Genomic DNA, 19,443 nt, shown 5'->3' on the forward strand with positions numbered 1-19,443 from the left:
AGGTGGCAAAAAAGTCTAAGGGGAATGGAAGACAAGAATGGATTGTGTATTTGTGATAGTGGTGAATATCTGTAGCTCAGGTGTAAGATGAGCATCCTCCGAGTTTGTGGGCTGGTTTCCAAACATTTCATTGCCAGGCTGGGTAACATCTTTAGTGGAATTTAGGGTTTGGGGATGTCAGTGCCATTGTTCTTCTGTTTATAAGGGCTTCGTATGGTCAATAAGCCTTGTGATGGTGAGGTCATGTCAGATGAGGATTACATTGTGTTGGGTCAGGTATGGGTCCCCCACTATTTGTGGGGTCATTCATGACAGCACATACTGTTATGAAGCAGAGTAACAGGACAAGGCATATCTGGCACCCATCAAGAGCATTTGTAGCCCCTTTGTGTGACTTATGTCCCACAGTCAGTATATCAACATTAGCATTAACGCTGCTCTTTTGCACCATTGGGAATGTGGAGTTGGAAGAGGGGGGGGGGATAAATGGAGATTGTTAAAGAAACCATCCCTAAAGAATTGGAGACGAGAGTGAACAGGGTCATCCAATTGTAGCACCTCCTAGTTTCTCATTATTAGATGCCTCTTGGTATTCATGTCAGGTCTCAGGATAATAATGAAGCATTTGGGGATAAAAATGCAGCCCATTAAACCCAGGCTGGAGGCCAAGATGGAGAAGATCTGCACAGCTACCATGTATTTCCCTTTGGTGCTCAGGTAAGTGGGGACAAAGGAGATCCAAACACTGCAGAAAACCAGCATGCTGAAAGTGATCCACTTGGCTTCGTTGAATGTCCCTGGGAGTTTTCTGGCTAAGAAAGCCACTATGAAGCAGATGATAGCCAGAAAGCCCATGTAGCCAAGGGCATTGTAGAACATGGCAATGGAGCCTTCATTACACTGTAGGATGATCTGTCCTGGTTGGGAATGCAGGTCAGAGTCAGCAAATGGGGGGGCATTTCCCAGCCATATAAGGCAGATGCTCACCTGAACCCCAGAACAGGACAAGACAATTGAATTGGACAGACTTTTCCCCAGCCATTTTTTCATCCTGCTGCCTGGTTTTGTGGCCAGAAATGCCACCACCACCATGACAGTCTTCGCCAGTAAGGAAGACACGGCAACTGAGAAAACAATGCTAAAGGAGGTTTGTCGAAGAAGGCAGGTCACTGTGTTGGGGCAGCCAATGAATAGAAGGGAGGTCAAAAATGAAAGCAGGAGGGAGATCAAGAGAACGTAGGTGAGGTCCCGATTATTGGCTTTGACCAAGGAGGTTTCTCGGTACTTAATGAAGATTCCCAGAACAAAGGCAGTAGTTATGGATAAGGAAATGGCAAAGAGAGCCAGGATGAGACCCAAATTTTCTTTATAGGACAGGAAAGTTATAACCTTGGGGACACATTGATCTCTCTTCTTATTGGAATACTGATCATCTGGACACTTTTCACAATGGGCTGCATCTGAAAAATATTATCTAGCATGTAATTTTTTTCTGCAACTGTAGGATTATGACAAATGCAACTGAAGTCAATTACTACTACAATACATAAAACATATTTTTAAGTGTGATGGGCTGAGAGAGGGATTGGGAGAAATGGGGAACATGTTAGAACAGTGATGGCTAACCGTTTTGTCCTTGTGTGCTGAAAGTGCAATAGCGCGCATGCGTGTGCCAACACCCATAATGCAATGCACACATGACACCCCTCCCCATATGCCCCACCCCCGTGCATGTACACAAGCCCCTGTGTTCTGCTTTGGGCATAGCAGGCCTCCCTGAAGCCTCCTGCAACCAAAAAGGGAGTCGGAGAGGAGCACTGCCTCCTGCACTCCCTCTGCCTCCACACATGCGTGATCCCTCCCCATGCATGCACACATCACCCCCTGCCTCTCTGCGACATCACAGTATTAGCAAATTCTTCTCCTCTATATTTGCTTAAGGCGTAATCTGGAATCTGAGAAAACATATTCGTGAAGGATAAAAGGACAAAGAGTAACAGTGAAGAAGTGTTTGGGATCATACAGCTGAAAATGAACTGAAGCATTATAGTGTAGTGCACCATTGTCTTTGGAATCCTACCCGAAACATCAGGTGGGTACAAATCTAGTACTTTGGCTTTAATTAACTTAATTGCTGTTGGGACACAGTTGCTTGCAAGTGGAAATAAGTTGTTGAATGTATAGGGTGTGTGGATTGAAAGTTTATTAATTTCAATCATTCATGTTTAATTTAAGTCAAACCTATTTGTTTTCTTTACTCTATGTTTATTATTGTTATGGCTCTTAGCACAACAAATATGGCTTGTGTGGAATCAAACAGATGACCCAAAAACCAATAATCAAGGCTCACTGCAGTATCTATTTAACAATGGACACTGGAGGGTGGTTTCTTCCAAAAATATAGTGGGAGACACACTGCTGGAGAAAAAAAGCATATACTGATGCTAATGCATTTCATAAAGAAGGAAAAATGATGCATGCATACGTATTCAGAAGGAATAATGTAATAGATTCCAGGTTACTTCCTATCCTTATGGTATCTACAGAAAACAGTGGATTTAGTTAGAAATTTCATTTTCATCTAGTGACTCAGGAGTTGCTATGGGAATGAATCTATCTATCTATCTATCTATCTATCTATCTATCTATCTATCTATCTATCTATCTATCTATCTATCTATCTATCTATCTATCTTTTGATCTATCTATCTATCTATCTATCTATCTATCTATCTATCTATCTATCTATCTATCTATCTATCTATCTATCTATCTATCATCTATCTATAAATGGTACTATCTCTGTGTGTTTATGTCTGTCTGTATGTTCCAGCATAACTCTGGAATGCCTTGAGCAATTTCAACCAAACTTGGCACATAGATGGCTTACTCCCTGGAAACAAATACTGTGGGGGAAAGACACCCCTAACACCCCTCTGGGTGTGTGTTCTGTTAAGATACAGCCTGCTGTGCCTTAAAGTGGCTTCTACCGTACTGCCGTAAAATGGCTTCTACTGTACAGTGCAGTGGACTTGCCATGATAATGGCTTCACAGTACTCCACAAGGGGGCTCCCTCTGGTAAGGGAGAAAATCCAACATTAGAAATTACATTTGGTCCAGATATTTTCAACAAGGCTTTGATTATTTTTGAGGGCAAATGTATGGCTTTTGGGGGCACAGGGAAAACATTTGTAACTAATTTAATTGCTGCTGAAATCAAGGCTTTTCTTGTCTAATACAAGATTAGGATAAAAATATACCCGGGCAATACCGAGTTATCAGCTAGTGTTCCAATAAAACTCTGAGAAGTCTCTGTGAGCTACAAGGACAGATTCCTTATGTTTCTATTTATCAATCCCATTCCTCTGATAACTGATTTTTCCCATACCTCTGGCTGTAAAAGAACTTATGCTGAAACTCAGTTTTCCCACTAAGGTAAGCCATAACATGATGATGCAAACATGTCCAAGGAGTAATTCAATAGTTCTTCCCAGAGAGAGACCCAATATTAATTAGAAATAATCATTACTTCTTTTAAAGCTGCAAAACAGTGCCAAGCTTCAAAAGATGTCTTGCTGTTGCAACTATTATCGCATCTTGATAATAGTTGCCTTGAACTATGGGAGGGAGAGGCAGATAGAATATGAGCCAGACACCAAGACATTGGCATGAGAACCAAGGACATTTTAGTAGTTGTTTACAAAAGCCAAAAAGACTTTCCCATAACAATATCCGGAGACTGTATTGGACAATGTGACCTGAGCTAATTGGGGTGGTGGTGGAGGAAGAATTTGTACTTTAACTATAGGGGTTAGTGTGGAAAAGATCTAGATCTGGTTTTGCCCTCAAATGTGCTGAAATGATGTACTCAATAAAGTTTTGCAAGAAGAGATTGGACCGTCTTGATTGTGCTTGCTTTGGTTGGGTTCATCAGTTGGAAACTTGACATTGATATCAACTCTCACAATGCTTGACTTCTTTCCTGAAGCCAGACAAGAAGATAACAAGAGATTTAAGCTACCTATCAGGCCTGGAAGTCATCTTTTGCATTGGGCCTTCCAGCCTGCCACATTTAATGCTGTGGGGAAATGAGAGGGGAATTATATGGAATATGGGAGATATATAGTCAAAATAACACTCCTTTCTCAGAGAGTCAAGGACATCTTGCCCTGCACCTGGAGGAAGGTGGGACTGGAAGGCATCTCCAGTTGTGACGGGGCCTGATTGGGCCATGTGATGGACATGTGGGTGCTGGGTAGTTGCTTGGACTTTCTTTTGGGTGGGGGAAAACCTGGAAGCTTTCAGATTTGGGTTTTCCCAGATGTGCCAATATGACATCTCTAATAAAATGGAACTTTGAGGAACTTCAAGCCTCAGAGTCTTCTTTCATTGGAACCCTGACATTAACCTGAATCTGAAAGTTTCCAGGGCTCCCCCATTTTTAATTTATTTTAATGGGCACATCATCATGCAACCTTGAGTTTGGGGACTCCTTTAAGAAATGCAAATGTCATTGTTTTATGGAATTTTGCTAGAAATTGGCTCTAAAATTAGAAGGAAAGAAAACAGTTTTAGAAAATGTTGGCCAGAAAAACAAGATTGAATATTGATTGCACCTTCAATTTCACCCCCCCAGCTACCTACCTTCTTGTATAGAAAATGTTCCTTCCATACACAGAGAACAGTCATAGCAACAAATTGGTGCTCCCTCTCTTAAGAGCTTGGCATATCCTGGGTAACAACTTTCTGAACATCTAGAAGAAGGCATCATCTAAGCATTAAAAACACCCAGTTATAGAATAGAATAGAATGGAATAGAATAGAATAGAATAGAAGAATAGAGTAACAGAGTTGGAAGGGACCTTGGAGGTCTTCTAGTCCAACCCCCTGCTTAGTCAGGAAACCCTACATCACTTCAGACAAATGGTTATCCAACATCATCTTTAAAACTTCCAGTGTTGGAGCATTCACAACTTCTGGAGGCCAGTTGTTCCACTGATTAATGGTTCTAACTGTCAGGAAATCTCTCCTCAGTTCTAAGCTGCTTCTCTCCTTGATTAGTTTCCACCCATTGCTTCATGTTCTACCCTCAGGTGCTTTGGAGAATAGCTTGACTCCCTCTTCTTTGTGGCAGCCCCTGAGTTAGAAGAGTTTATTTGAATGAACTGGTTTCTGGAAGCCAAGAGGTATATGGAACAAACTCAGCCATGGTATAGTAGCATGGCAGTTACTGATGGAGACCTCAATCCTCCTTTCTTTCTAATAGTTGGAGGTACCATCTGACATGGGCCTTTATGGAAAAGAACTCTGAACATGAATGAATGAAAGGAAAGGAATTCTCTTTATCAATTTATATTTGCAATCCTAAAACATATAGTTTACCTATAGGTTTCCCTTGTCCGGTTGTGTTAGACTCTAGGAGACAGGGCTTATCTCTGTTTCTTAGCCTAGAGCGCAAACATTATCAATTGTGATCAAGTATCCAGCATGACTATACACAGAGGGTGCACAGAACGGTATTACACTCCCACTGAAGTGGTACCTATTTATCTACTCATATTTGCATGCTTTCAAACCTGCTAGGTGCGCAGGAGTTGAGGCCAGTAACTGTACAGTAGTGGCCAAAATTATGGAAATCTTTTGGGAAAAGTGTATTTTCTAAAACTAGCTAATAACACCACTTTTTTTGGAGTAGTACCATAAAATTATATATCAATGGAAAGGTAATTTAATCAAAAATGTAAAGCAATAACTTTTATGAAGGACTAGCTATTCAAATAGCAGTTATAAAGAAGAAAAGTGAAACGAGCTATACAAAAATTATCACCATAGAAAAAACAAGATATACAAAAAAATATCACCATGCCAGTTGATACTTAGTTGGGGAACCTTTAGCATGAATTATGGCCTTACAACGTCTTCCCATGGAGTGAACCAAGACTTTTAGTTCTGCAGCTGTTATAATGTGAAACCAAAATTGAATGATTGCTTCTATTAACTGGGTTTTATTGCTGGGTCACTTCTGACTAAGAAGTTTCTTTAGTCAGCTCCATAGATTTTTAATTGGGTTAAGGTCTGGGCTATTCCCAGGCCATTCCAGCAGTGGAATATGATTAGCTTGAAACTCCCAAAAAAGTGGTGTTATTAGCCATCAAACCTCACTTTTCCTAAAAGGTTTCCACAATTTTGGCCATTGCTCAAACCGGGGCTGAGCCTTTTCTGAAGCATACATTTTGCTTTATTGCCCCAAAGAGGCAACTGGACTTTCTGATTTTTCTTTGAACATGTTTCGCTTCTCATCCAAGGAGATTCTTGGATGAGATGGTGGGGGATGCTGGAGAAGCTTCTTGTATGAGAAGCGAAACATCTTCAAAAGGAAAGCCAGAACGTCCAGTTGCCTCTTGAAAAAGCACCTTTGGGACAACCATGACTGGGATGACTGAGAATCTTCAGAGATACTTTGCTCTATTCTTCATTCCAAAGGAAAGTAGTTGCATTGCAAAAGTTGTTTCTCCTTAGGGGAGGCTCCCATTCCTTTCTTTAGCATGAACCCCCCTGAATCTGGCTGCAAATGTCTCTGGATGTCTCTTCTAAAGTTGAACATTGTATCATTGCATACAAATTCTTCTTCTTCTTCTTCTTCTTCTTCTTCTTCTTCTTCTTCTTCTTCTTCTTCTTCTTCTTCTTCTTCTTCTTCTTCTTCTTCTTCCTCCTCCTCCTCCTCCTCCTTCTCCTCCTCCTCCTCCTCCTCCTCCTCCTCCTCCTCCTCCTCCTCCTCCTCCTCCTCCTCCTCCTGCCATTAGCAAGGTTCCAAGTAACACCCCCAAGTAACAGCCCCAACATGCCAGGGCCATCTTTAACTTTGGATCTTCAGGGCTGTCAGCCATATCTGTCATTGGACATTGGGGATCATGTTGGTGATCCTATTTTTTATCAACAGCCGCATGAAAATGGGCTGCTGACTTTTGTTCAAACCAGTCCCATGGATTTTGAAGCCATGATGTTCTTCTTCTGCCTGGATGTTGTTGACTTTCCCTGGAGGATTAAGTGAAGGATGCCGTATTTTTCTGTGTGTCACATCGCATTGTCTGAAATATTCTTTCGCTTTTTAATGGTTTTGATGATAATCCTTGGCTTTCCCAGGCGGCTTATTCACCCCCTCATTTCTGATTTTGTCAACCCAGTTTATATGTAACAGCCACCTGTAAATCCACATTTCAAATGCTTCTAGTCTCTTCAAGTCCAACAGAGATTGCATGCAAATTACCTTTTTTCAACTGCTCACATTTCCCCCAACAGATTCTCAACTTGACATTTTCTCTCACGCCACCCAGTGGATTACGCCTTTGAAACCTTGAGCTTTTTAAAAAATTCAAATTATCTCATGGGCTATGAATTATGGCATTATCTTCCAATTTAATAATGCAGAATGTAGAGGACGTGACACTATTTTACGGTGCAACAGATTCCAGCTTGTGACAAACTTCTGAAAAATCCTAAAAGATACATGATAACTAATGAATTGAAGGGACATGGTGGCTAAGATGCTGAGCTTGTCAATCAGAAAGGTTGACAGTTTGGCGGTTCAAATCCCTAGTGACGCGTAATGGAATGAGCTCCCGTTACTTGTCCCAGCTTCTGCCAACGTAGCAGTTCAAAAGCATGTAAAAATGCAAGTAGAAAAATAGGAACCACCTTTGCTGGGAAAGTAACAGTGCTCCATGCACCTTTGGCATTTAGTCATGCTGGCCATATTACCACAGAGACGTCTTTGGATAGCACTGGCTCTTCAGCTTTGAAACAGAGATGAGCACCACCCCCTAGAGTCGGGAACGACTAGCACGTAATTGTGAGGGGAACCTTTACCTTTACCTTAACTAATGAATTAATAGGACTTAAGATTCCTTTATCTGGAGATTATCTTCATTGGTTTGGATGGGAATGATTTCTGAATAGAAGAGACTGCATTATGTGGTGTTAAATAGGAGAGCAAAAATGAAGAAACATCAGCTACCTTGTTAAATGATGTTGGCCATTGGATAGCACCCTGATTGATGGAGACCTTGACTTCTGAGGAGGCTTCTCTTTCTACACTCCCAACTTTCACCCCAGCAGTCGACTTGTTGGGAAAAACTGCCCAGTGCATGATATCAAAGTCAGCAGCAGGAACTCCCTTTTCATCCAAATAAACCCCATCCCTGGAAACATTGTGAAGTTGGAAGTTTCTCATGAATTGATGAAGCTGCAAATCAAAGAAAACCACACATACAGCTTGCAGATTCTTATTTCTGCCTTTATTCAATGTTTTATGGCTATTATTCTAGATTACAAGTGCTCTGAATAATTTAAACTCCTCGGCTCATAACTTGGGTTGAAAGGGGTTAATTGAGGATTTCATGGGAAGCTACTCTCGCTTTATTTCCAGGGAATAGAGATCTTTTTCAGATATGATGTGTCTTACAGTTTCTTAAAGAAACCACTAAGTTTTCCAACCAAGCCATAATTTATCATTTTCATTTTAACAAAATCCAAAATGACATAACCTGAAAAATTAAATAATTTATTTCATCTCCAAGAATTTTGCTGTGAAATCATACTTTTTAATAGAGTTCCTGTTTGGGGACCAAATTTGGAGATATCTCTGTCTGTCTATCTCTGTCTCTGGCCGTCTGTGTCTGTCTTTGTCTGTCTGTCTGTCTGTCTGTCTGTGTCTCTGTGTCTGCTGTCTCTGTCTGTCTCTGTCTCTGTCGGTCTCTGTCTCTGTCGATCTCTGTCACTGTCTCTGTCCCTTTTCCTCTCTTTCAAAGTCAGCAACTGATGTTTGGAATATCTCAACCCTCCCTACATCCACTTTCATGGAACTTTGAAAAAGAAGTCTTACCTGCCATGGCTGTACAATCTGGGGTGACTGATTGTTTCCAACATGCATACTCCTCTTGCTCATTTGGGAAGAAGAGACAGCATTGAAGACTGAGGCCACAGCTTGTGTTGCTTTGGAAATACTGGAGCCATCCTCAGACAGGACTCTTGCAACCACATCATGGGGTGGAAGTTCCTGGCTTACTTTTTCTGTGCATCTTTCCCAAACTTTCTTAGAAAACACAGGCTTTGCATAGAAACATTGGAACACTTTCTTTCCAAACTGTTCGACAGTGAGGGCATATAAATTGTAGTTGTAATATTGTGTCCTTCTCTTTGTCTGGGTGAGAAAAGAAAACAAAGCATGTTTATGTTGGAGATCAACCCCGTAGTAAAACATTCCTACACTTGTATCTGACAAAGCTGTTGCAAACCACACTTTTCCCACAACAATGTTATTAAGTCTTTCAGTATGTTCTATTAGTCCTGATGTCAGTGCTGTAGCCTGAAAATCCAATTGGCAAAGAATAATTTTGACTTGACTATTTATAAGAAGAAAGAGCATTTTTCTTCTTTCTTGCACAAATATTTTCCCGAAAAGTAAATCAGCATTCATTGTTGGGATAGTTTCTGAGAGGACAATGCAAATCCCATTTTTTACAGCTAGAGTTTCCAAGCTTCTTTTAAAGTTTTCTCCTCTTTCATTGTCCTGAGAAAGGAGGCTGATCCACGTCCATCGGAAATGCAGGAGCAGCTGGACAATGGCTGAGTAAGGAGGTTCTTGTTTTGGGGTCATCCGGTAGAAAAAAGGAAAATGATGATTTTGCTCAGCAATGTGGCTGATAACACCATAGTTGATCTAAGATGAAAGAGAAGATATTGGTAGTTTGTTCTACTTTGAATAATTAAAGTCAAATGCTTCAATGTAAGCACAAAAATTTACAGCATGGAATTTAAATTCAATTTAGCTTCATACCTGTGGAATTTTGTAGAGGCCCAAGAAAGTAGAAATATGATCAAAGAGTTCGGAATCCATCTCTTCAAGAACTGCCAGCAGGTTCTTTTGTCTTCCACAACTATAGTTTGGGACATTCTCCTGCCCTGTAGATAGCAGGTCCATCATGGCCTCATAGGTTATCCTTGCATTGAAAAAAGTCTGATAGATGCTGTAGCCCAAGGTGATGTTGGGTAAGAGCTTTGGATTCTGGTTGATCTCATGAACAGCAAAGAGGAAGGACAGGATGTGGAAGAAGCTCGTCTTCATACTGCAACATAATAGATATAAAAAAGGTCATCATCTTCCATCTGGATTTGCTTCTTCAGTTTATGGAAATCTGTCTTAATGTAGCTTTATATTTCTATATCGTAATGTAGGAAATATTATCAGACACACAGCTATGTTTTAAAATTGATCATTTTGTTGGTTTTAAAGGATAAATTAAGAGAAGAGCAACTAGGATGATTAGGGGGCTGGAGGCTAAAACATATGATGAACAGTTGCAGGAACTGGGCATGGCTAGTCTAGTGAAGAGAAGGACTAGGGGAGACATGATAGCAATCTTTCAGTATTTGAGGGGCTGCCACAGAGAGGAGAGGGTCAAGCTATTTTCCAAGGCACCTGAAGACCAGACAAGGAATAATGGATGGAAATTGATCAAGGAGAGATTCAACCTAGAAATAAGGAGAAATTTTCTGACAGTGAGAACAATCAATCATGGGAACAGCTTTGCCTTCGGAAGTTGTGGGAGGTTCATCACTGGAAGATTTCAAGAAGAGATTGGACTGCCATCTATCATAAATGTTGTAGGGTCTCCTGCTTGGGAGGGTGCGGAGTTAGACTAGACAACCTACAAGGTCCTTTCCAGCACTGTTCCCTCTAAGGTGCGCGCGTGCGCGGCCGCGCACGTCGCTAGAAACCTCCACGCAGAGATTTCTAACTGCCGCGCAGAGCTTTCTACCAAAGCAAACGTGGGGAAGTCCTTTGCAGGCAGCTAGAACTGGCCTCCCGCAAAGGACCTCCCCAGACTTGTTTTGATGAGCCGCCAGTCCTCTTGCTTCTTCTCCTTCACCAGCAAAGCTCCCGCAGTGGTGCCTCTCTCTCCACGCGGAGCACCTGAGCTGGCCCCCGCGTTATCCCTCCCCCTTCCTCCTCTGCCGTGCTTGAGGCCGCGGGAGCTAGTAGGAAAGCGGCGGAGGTGGAGGCGATGGCAGGGGTAACCCAGAGCCCAGCTGAGGTGCTCCGAGTGAAGGGGGAGGCACCACCCACTGCTTTGCCGGTGAAGGAGAAGGAGCAAGAGGACTGGCGGCTTTGAAATGGTCCCGCCGGCTGCAGATTTGATTCAGCGTAAGCAGGGGCCGAACACATGCTGAGCCGACTTTGCGCAGTGAGGCGGAGTAATTCAACCCCCCCCAAGAACGTGTGTGTGTGTGTGTGTGTGTGTGAGAGAGAGAGAGAGAGAGAGAGAGAGAGAGAGAGAGAGAGAGAGAGAGAGAGAGAGAGAGAGAGAGAGAGAGAGAGAGAGAGAGAGAGAGAGAGAGAATTGGCTCAAAATTGGTGGCCAAAGGAGTGGAGGGAAGGAGGGAAGGGAGGAAGGAAGCCCTGCCCCCTGTGAAAAAAACTGAAGATGGAGCAGTGAATGAATAAGCCATAAAAGCAACAAACAGTTAATGCGTAAGTAAGCTGAGGAGCAAGTTCTCAACTAAGGAAGCAATATTAGAAAGAAATATAAAAAGCTCAATATGCCAAAACACTTATTTTAGTCTTCATTTAATTACTTGTATTGTAGTCTGATGTAACATCTTTTTAAAGTTAACGTTAGTTAGAAAAGATAGGGTACAAAACTTAAATAATAATAAAAATTCTACATTCATTTTGAAAAATAAATGCAATACTTGATTAATTTCATATCTTTATCTAAAATAGTTTTGGCATGGCATATCATTTTATTGACTCAGTTGGAAATGATGTGGATGTTGTATCTGATTCTGAGGTATATATATTCTTAAGTAACATAACATATAGCATATTGTCCAAACTTGCTAGACTATTTAATTGATCTTATTACTTTAAAGGGGGAGAGTTTCATGATAAATTATTTTATTACATTTATGTTGTATTTATATATTATATTTATTACATTTATATTCCACATTATATATTTGTATTGTTATTTTAGTGTTTATTGTCAATTTTGATAGATATATTGATATATCAATACTGATTTTAATCATACTAAATAACAATTACTGCTATTATTTATCAGCATTAAATATTTACATTTTTAATATCGAGTTAGTCATATTTTAGAATAATAGGATTATCTTTTAATAGGATAATTGGCAAAATCTAATTCAAATGTGATGGGTTGCATTCCAAAGGAATGTGAGAGGACAGGTTGCCTGCAAAATGCCAGGACCCAGGACCTGTTGGTGCCATGTCTCTCTCTAGCCAGTCTAATGATCTAAAAGCTGAGCAGAAGTCTTTTTTTTTTCAGGGTGAGCGGAAAAGTATAGTGTTTGAGTGGCACTTTTCATGCCTGGCATTCATCAGGCTGAAACCTCGCTCACAATTGGTGCTTGGCGCTTGGAATGTTGCGCAAATGTCCAGCAGACGAGACAGAAGTTCAAACTGTTGCTCTCTTAGGTGCTCAGGCATGAAACTGTGCCGCTCAAACACTATACTTTTCCGCTCACACTGAAAAAAAATTAGAGGGAACATTGCTTTCCAGCTCTGTTAATCTGTTAGTAACACCATTGTTACATCAACCTGGCTTCCCCCTTGACTTTGCTTGTCAGAAGTTTGCAAAAGGGAATCACACAACCCCAGGATACTGCAATGGCCATCAATATGAAACAGCTGCCAAGCATCTGGATTTTGATCACATGGTCATGGGGATGCTGCAAAGGTCATAACTGTGAAAAATGGTGCTATGTCACTTTTTTCAGTGCCGTTGTAACTTTCAGCAGTCATTAAACAAACACTTGTAAGTCGAGGAGTATCTGTAATGACCCTCCTTTCTCAATGTAAGGAGCTGGGAAATGGAAATCATTCCTAAAAAAAGACTCTGCTGTGGGTAAAATTAACCCCCATTTTCTCAAATCTCGTACATATTGACAAATACCTTTTCAATCTGTGAGTCGGTGACTTGGAGAAATCATAAGGGTAATATAGAGAAAATATTTTAGACGTTATTCCAGTGATCAGGTAGTCTCCAGGCTTGTAGTAGTGAAAGCCCTTATTTTCTTCTTTTGTCAGCTTCAAAGGACATTTCCTCAGCATCGTGGAACAAGGAAATTGGGACAGGAGAAGAAGCAAAAAGAGCTCCTTTTCCAGCAGCAACATTTGACATGTACGGATAGAGAACCTTCTTAGTTCCTCCCTCTCTCTCTTAAAAGAGCACAACTGTAATGAAGATGTTCCAGTTTGGCTCCAGATGTGGAAGAGGAACCTGGAATCTTACACTAGCACAACCCCAGCCTAATTCTACTAACTATGCCCTCTGCTCTCAGAAAGAGTAGGAGTAGTTTCAGATCATATGTCTAGGATTTCTATAGGATATCTAGGATATCCCGTTTTTGTCACATTACTTTAAAAGTCATGGTGGTAGCAAAAATCTCATATAAGATTCCCCCTCCCACACAAATAGAATAAATAACCATGATTTTAATGATTAGAAGGGGAATTGGGAATGACTGTTGCAACAGAGGTGCATTGTTGAAAAACAACAGTTTTAGAATAGAATAACAGAGTTGGAAGGGACTTTGGAGGTGTACTAGTCTAACCCCCTGCTTAGGCAGGAAACCCTACATTACTTCAGACAATGATTGTCCAATCTCTTCTTAAAAACTTCCAGTGTTGGAGCATTCACAACTTCTGGAGGAAAGTTTTGCATCACTCAAGGGCATGGATTTAGTTCAAGAGTCTGGAAGGGAACAATTTATGGATGCTTGATTGCCTTTTTACTCTTGGAACATGTTGTTGAGATTCTAAACATTGTCATGTGGAAAACAATTGAGCACTTTTCATCAGCTGTCTATGGAGATTTTCAGCCATCCAGATCATGGTTGTCCCAAAGGTGCTTCTTAAAAAGGCAACTGGACTTTGCTTTTCTTTGAAGACTTTTTGCATCTCATCCAAGAAGCTTCTTCAGTTTTGACTGAATGGTGGCAGCTGGAAGAATTTATATTCCTTGAAGTCTGGTCATTAGCACTCATTCTGAGAGTGATGGAGGCCCTGTGTCCTCAGGGTCACCCAAATAGTGCAAATGGGTGTGGAACCTTCTTTGAACTGTTGAAAGGACTGTGTGGTGAACAGGAGACAGGCGGTGTTGTATCCCTCCCCCGCTCTTGAGAGAGGGCTGTTCAATCTTAATGTAGATGAGTGTTTTGAGTCCCCCTTTCAAACCAATGGTCCTCTCTGTCCAGAAGTCCATTATGGACAGAGAGGACTGCTGGTTTGAAAGAGGTTAAAATCCAAACTGACTGCCAGCAGCTCGATTCTGATTGGCTCAAGGTTGACTTAGTTTTCCGTACTTCTGAGGTTGGTAAAATGAGGACTCAGATTGCTGGGGGCAATAGGATATCTTTGTAAATTTGGTTCAAACAAAGGTTTAAATGCCTATAAAGTAGAACATAATCTTTGCCCCTTCTTTGCATTAGTGCAAAACTTCTTGCACTAATTGGGATACTAAATATTTCTTATTTAGCAAGGGATGCAATTTTTTATAGTGATTTCAAAGCTTGGGCAGATAATGATGTCCCATATAAACACTACTTAGTTAAACACAGTTCATGTTGCCTTATCAAAAATTACCAGACACACTGTTAGAATCAGACTTCAAGGACCCACATCCTTACTGAGCTTCATGGTTTCATTTCCTGGTCCCCAGCTAGAGTAAGGGTCCTGAGTCCTGTTCTGTAAAATCAGCTAGGTAAAGATTCAGTCAGGTTTCCAAAGAAGGCAAGGACTGGCCTAGGTTGGGGTTTATCCTTTATTGAGAAACATAGTTCAAAGTTCAAAATTCCTTATCAGCTGAGCCAGGGTGATAGATATGTATTAGATAAGGAGTAGAACTCTGTGGCTCAATGGTTAACACATCTGCCTAAGATGCAATACAGCACAGGTTCTAATCTCAGTAAGGGTATGGCTAGCTGATGAGAGCTAAATAGCTTGAAATAGATCTATACTAGTCTCCCTTTATTTATTTATCAGCACAAATACAACACAAATGTAACAAAGGCAACAGTAAAAATATTGGGTTTCTGTCTGGATGGTCTCTAGTGACAAGCCGATGGACAGAGAATGGAAGCAGTGAACTTCCTCCCATATTTGGGCATACCGGGGGTTGTAACTCTAATATATATCTATTAGATCAAATCCCAGTAAGGGTATGGCTAGCTGATGAGAGCTAAATAGCTTGAAATAGATCTATACTAGTCTCCCTTTATTTATTTATCAGCATAAATATAACAAATGTAACAAAAAAGGCAACAGTAAAAAATATTGGGTTTCTGTCTGGATGGTCTCTTGTGACGAGCCGAAGACAGAGAGTGGAAGTGTGACCTTCCTCCCATATTTGGGCATACCAGGGGTTGTGACTTTAAATATATACCTCTCACCCTGCCTGGCTGATAAGGAGTCGAGCCTTGTAGCTCAATGGTTAACACATCTGCCTGAGAGGCAATAGAGCACAGGTTCGATTCCCAACATAGGGTATGGCTAGCTGATGAGAGCTAAATAGCTTGAAATAGATCTATACTAGTCTCCCTTTATTTATTTATCAGCATAAATATAACATACACACACACACACACACACACACACACACACACACACACACGTGCATATATATATCCCTTATCTTTATCATTCCGTTATTTATTATTATAGTTAATGTTGGTTAACAGAAAATCTTTTACTGTTTCTATGAAGTTTCTTCTTATCAAGCCAACACATGTGTGTACCTTATTGCCATTATCAATTATTTATTTAACATAACAATGTAAAAGTTACTAAATTATTACGTCTTTACCACTTTAAGAGGTGTTTATATAAGGCTGACAGGAGAGGGAATATTCTCTCTCCTTGTGTCCAGTATCCATTGCTAAGTTCTCTGTGTAGAGTTAAGAAGAAGATTGATTACTTCTCAGGTATTTTCTACCATATATATTGTATTTTTCGGAGTATAACACACACCTTTTCCCCTCTGTTAGGGATGTAATCTTAATCTTGGGTACACACACACACACACACACACACACACACACACACAAGCCATGATTGAAATAATGTATCTGTCACTTTAAATGCTCAAGTGAGATGTGATTGGATGTTGTTGCTTTAATCAGCCATAAGAGGGAGTAGGAACTACTACTGTTTGTTCCTGGTTGTTCCTGTATGTTCTCCGTGCTTGTTATTGGAGTTGAATACTGTATATTGGATGGTGGCTACTCTGTATGTTAGTTACCTGTCTACATGGTGAACCATGAGTTGAGCATTTGTAAACAAACATGTTGTACCCTAGACTGTATATATAATTCAAGACTACTTATCGCTTGTTTTGGAGAATGTTTATTCTACTTTATTTTTGTAAGTGCAAGTAAAGTTATCCTTGTTTTAACTTCAGCGGCTGTGATTGACAGTGTGACTATTCAGCGGCACATTCCTTGTTATCTTCTGCTACTCAACTCTAGTTTCCAAAAGGAGATATAGCAATAGCAATAGCAATAGCAGTTAGACTTATATACCGCTTCATAGGGCTTTCAGCCCTCTCTAAGCAGTTTACAGAGTCAGCATGTCACCCCCACAGTCTGGGTCCTCATTTTACCTACCTCAGAAGGATGGAAGGCTGAGTCAACCTTGAGCCCGTGAGATTTGAACCGCCGAACTGCAGATAACAGTCAGCTGAAGTGGCTGCAGTACAGCACTTTAACCACTGCGCCACCTTGTGTGATATACTCAACACCCTCAAAAAAAGAGGGTGAAAATCTGGATGCATCTTATACACTGAATACAGCATTTTTGGCCTCCTGAAATCCTACCCCCTTTGCAAAAAAAATGGCCATGAATAGCCTTTAGGAGGCTTCCAGAGTGCTGCTGGAGGCTGGGGAGGGCAAAAATGAGTTAAAAACAGGCTGCTGTTTTTGCTCATTTTCACCCCACAGCTTGCAGGAGCACTCTATAAGCCTCCTAAAGGCTATGCATGCCCCTTTTTTGACAAAAGGGCCCGTTCCCGTGGAAAATGGGCCATTTTTTATTCATTTTTGGCCCCCCAGCCCCAGCAGCACTCTACAAGCCTCCTAAATGCTATTATGTCCTTTTTTTGACAAAAATCTGGGCCTGTTTTCACAAAAAACAGGCTGTTTTGGGGAGGTCTGCAGAGTGCAAAAACTTTTTAAAAAAAATTTGCCTCTTCAAAATCTTGGCACATCTTATACTCTGGTGCGTCTTATACTCCGAAAAATATGGTATTTCTGTATATGTTGCATATAAACCACTGTTAAAGGTCTAAGTCTCTTTGTGCTGTGTTATGCTCCTGGGTTGTCTCCTAATAGTAGCCATGCTGCAAATGCTCTGACATGTTAACTATACAAAAATAGCTTCTAAAATCAGGAGCCTGAATAGCTTTTCATCATTAGATGCTCCTTAGTGTTCATATCAGGTCTCAGAACAATGATGTAGCATTTGGGGACAAAAATACAGCCCAGTAAACCCAGGCTGGAGGCCAGGATGGAGAAGATCTGCACAGCCACCATGTATTTCCCTTTGGTGCTCAAGTAAGTGGGGACAAAGGAGATCCAAACACTGCAGAAAACCAGCATGCTGAAAGTGATCCACTTGGCTTCATTGAATGTCCCTGGGAGTTTTCTGGCTAAGAAAGCCACTATGAAGCAGATGATAGCCAGAAAGCCCATATAGCCAAGGGCAAAATAGAACATGGCAACTGAGCCTTCATTACACTGCAGGACGATCTGTCCTGGTTGGGAATGTAGGTCAGAGTCAGCAAATGGGGGGGCATTTCCTAGCCATACAAGGCAGATGCCCACCTGAAACCCCGCACAGGACAAGACAATAGAGATAGACAAACTCTTTCCCAGCCATTTCCTCATCCTGCTGCCTGGCTTTGTGGCCAGAAATGCCACCACCACCATGATAGTCTTGGCCAGCAAGGAAGAGATAGCTACTGAAAAAATAATACTGAAGGTGGTTTGTCGGAGAAGGCAGGTAACTTTCTTAGGTTGACCCACAAATAGAAGGGAGGTCAAGAAGGAAAACAGGAGGGAGATCAAGAGAATGTAGGTGAGATCCCGATTATTGGCTTTGACTATGGGAGTTTCTCGGTATTTAATGAAGATTCCTAGAACAAAGGCAGTAGTTATGGATAAGGCAATGGCAAAGAGAGCCAGGATGAGACCCACATTTTCTTTATAGGACAGGAAAGTTATAACCTTGGGGATACATTGATCTCTCTTCTGATTAGAATGCTGATCATCTGGACACTTTTCACAATGGGCTGCATCTGAAAAACAGAAAAACATGTCTGTTTCTGTAACTATAGGATTATAGCAAATACAAATAAAATCAATTAATACCGCAATACATAAAACATGTTTGTAAAAATGATGTGGATGAGAGAAGATATTGACAGGAGTGGAAAACATATTAGACAATACTTATCCACCATAGTCAAAACTAAGTAAGAAATGTGAGAAAATATTTTAATGTATAACGTTAATCCTTTTCATCTTCTCTACTACTCACTTTTATTGGTATTATATTATTTTTACTGCATTGCTTTGCATGTACCTTGAGAGCTTCTGCACCAGAAACACATTTCTTGTATATCTAATCACAGTTGGCTAAATATTCTCTTCTCTTCTCTTCTCTTCTCTTCTCTTCTCTTCTCTTCTCTTCTCTTCTCTTCTCTTCTATTCTATTCTATTCTATTCTATTCTACTCTAAATGATCTATGATTGATAGCGAAGAAGTACTATGGAAAATGGATCTGAATATAATCTATTCCTATGAGTTACATCAGATGGACACAAAATTTAGAATTTTGGCTTTAATTAACTAAATTATTGTTGGAATGTAATTGTTGTCTTGTTATTATGCATGTTTCATAGTGGCAAAGAATGCACTCTGGAATCCTATATCATGTTTGCTCATTTGCTTGTTCCAATAAATAGAAGTTGTTGTATATTGATTGAAATGGTATTAATTAGAACCAATTATAATCTCCACTTTGTGTCCATTATGGAGTGTGGCTCTTACAACACCAAGTCTGACCTGGGGCTAGAAAACTCATGCTGGAGCTCAGTCCATCTCCAGGGAGGCCCACACCACAATCACAGTACATGTCCAAGAAATACAAGCAGGCTTTCCTTCTTTCCTGACACCAAATAAGAAGATAATAATCTGAGAGACTTCAGCCATTTCCATTATTTATTTAGTAGCCAAAGCATCATGCGAAATTTGGTGACAGTAACCAATTCTTAAAAAGTTTGTGGAACCTTCAGAAATTCAATTTTTTAATCTTTGTGGAATTATAAATATGCTATGCTAGTAATTACGTGTACAAATA

General features: G+C 40.6%; 2 protein-coding genes across 2 annotated transcripts; both read right to left on the reverse strand.

Moving 5' to 3' along the window:
• Positions 1 to 561: 561 nt before the first annotated feature.
• On the reverse strand, positions 562 to 13,139 carry LOC148047748 (vomeronasal type-2 receptor 26-like). The gene is made up of 7 exons (XM_087708126.1): positions 12,982 to 13,139; positions 9,837 to 10,125; positions 9,522 to 9,719; positions 8,883 to 9,200; positions 8,016 to 8,243; positions 4,646 to 4,772; positions 562 to 1,460 (listed from the first exon to the last, which is right to left on the reverse strand). Exons 1-7 carry the CDS (start codon positions 13,137 to 13,139, stop codon positions 562 to 564), a joined length of 2,217 nt encoding a protein of 738 aa, XP_087564252.1.
• A 4,328-nt stretch (positions 13,140 to 17,467) lies between these two features.
• On the reverse strand, positions 17,468 to 18,397 carry LOC148047749 (vomeronasal type-2 receptor 26-like). Its single transcript, XM_087708127.1, has one exon. It carries the CDS (start codon positions 18,395 to 18,397, stop codon positions 17,468 to 17,470), a length of 930 nt encoding a protein of 309 aa, XP_087564253.1.
• Between the last annotated feature and the right edge of the window lie 1,046 nt (positions 18,398 to 19,443).

Source organism: Thamnophis sirtalis, unplaced genomic scaffold, assembly GCF_051295495.1.
Source record: "Thamnophis sirtalis isolate CommonGarterSnake01/CBP01778 unplaced genomic scaffold, rThaSir2_p1.2 scaffold_3, whole genome shotgun sequence".
Taxonomy (NCBI): Eukaryota; Metazoa; Chordata; class Lepidosauria; order Squamata; family Natricidae; genus Thamnophis; species Thamnophis sirtalis.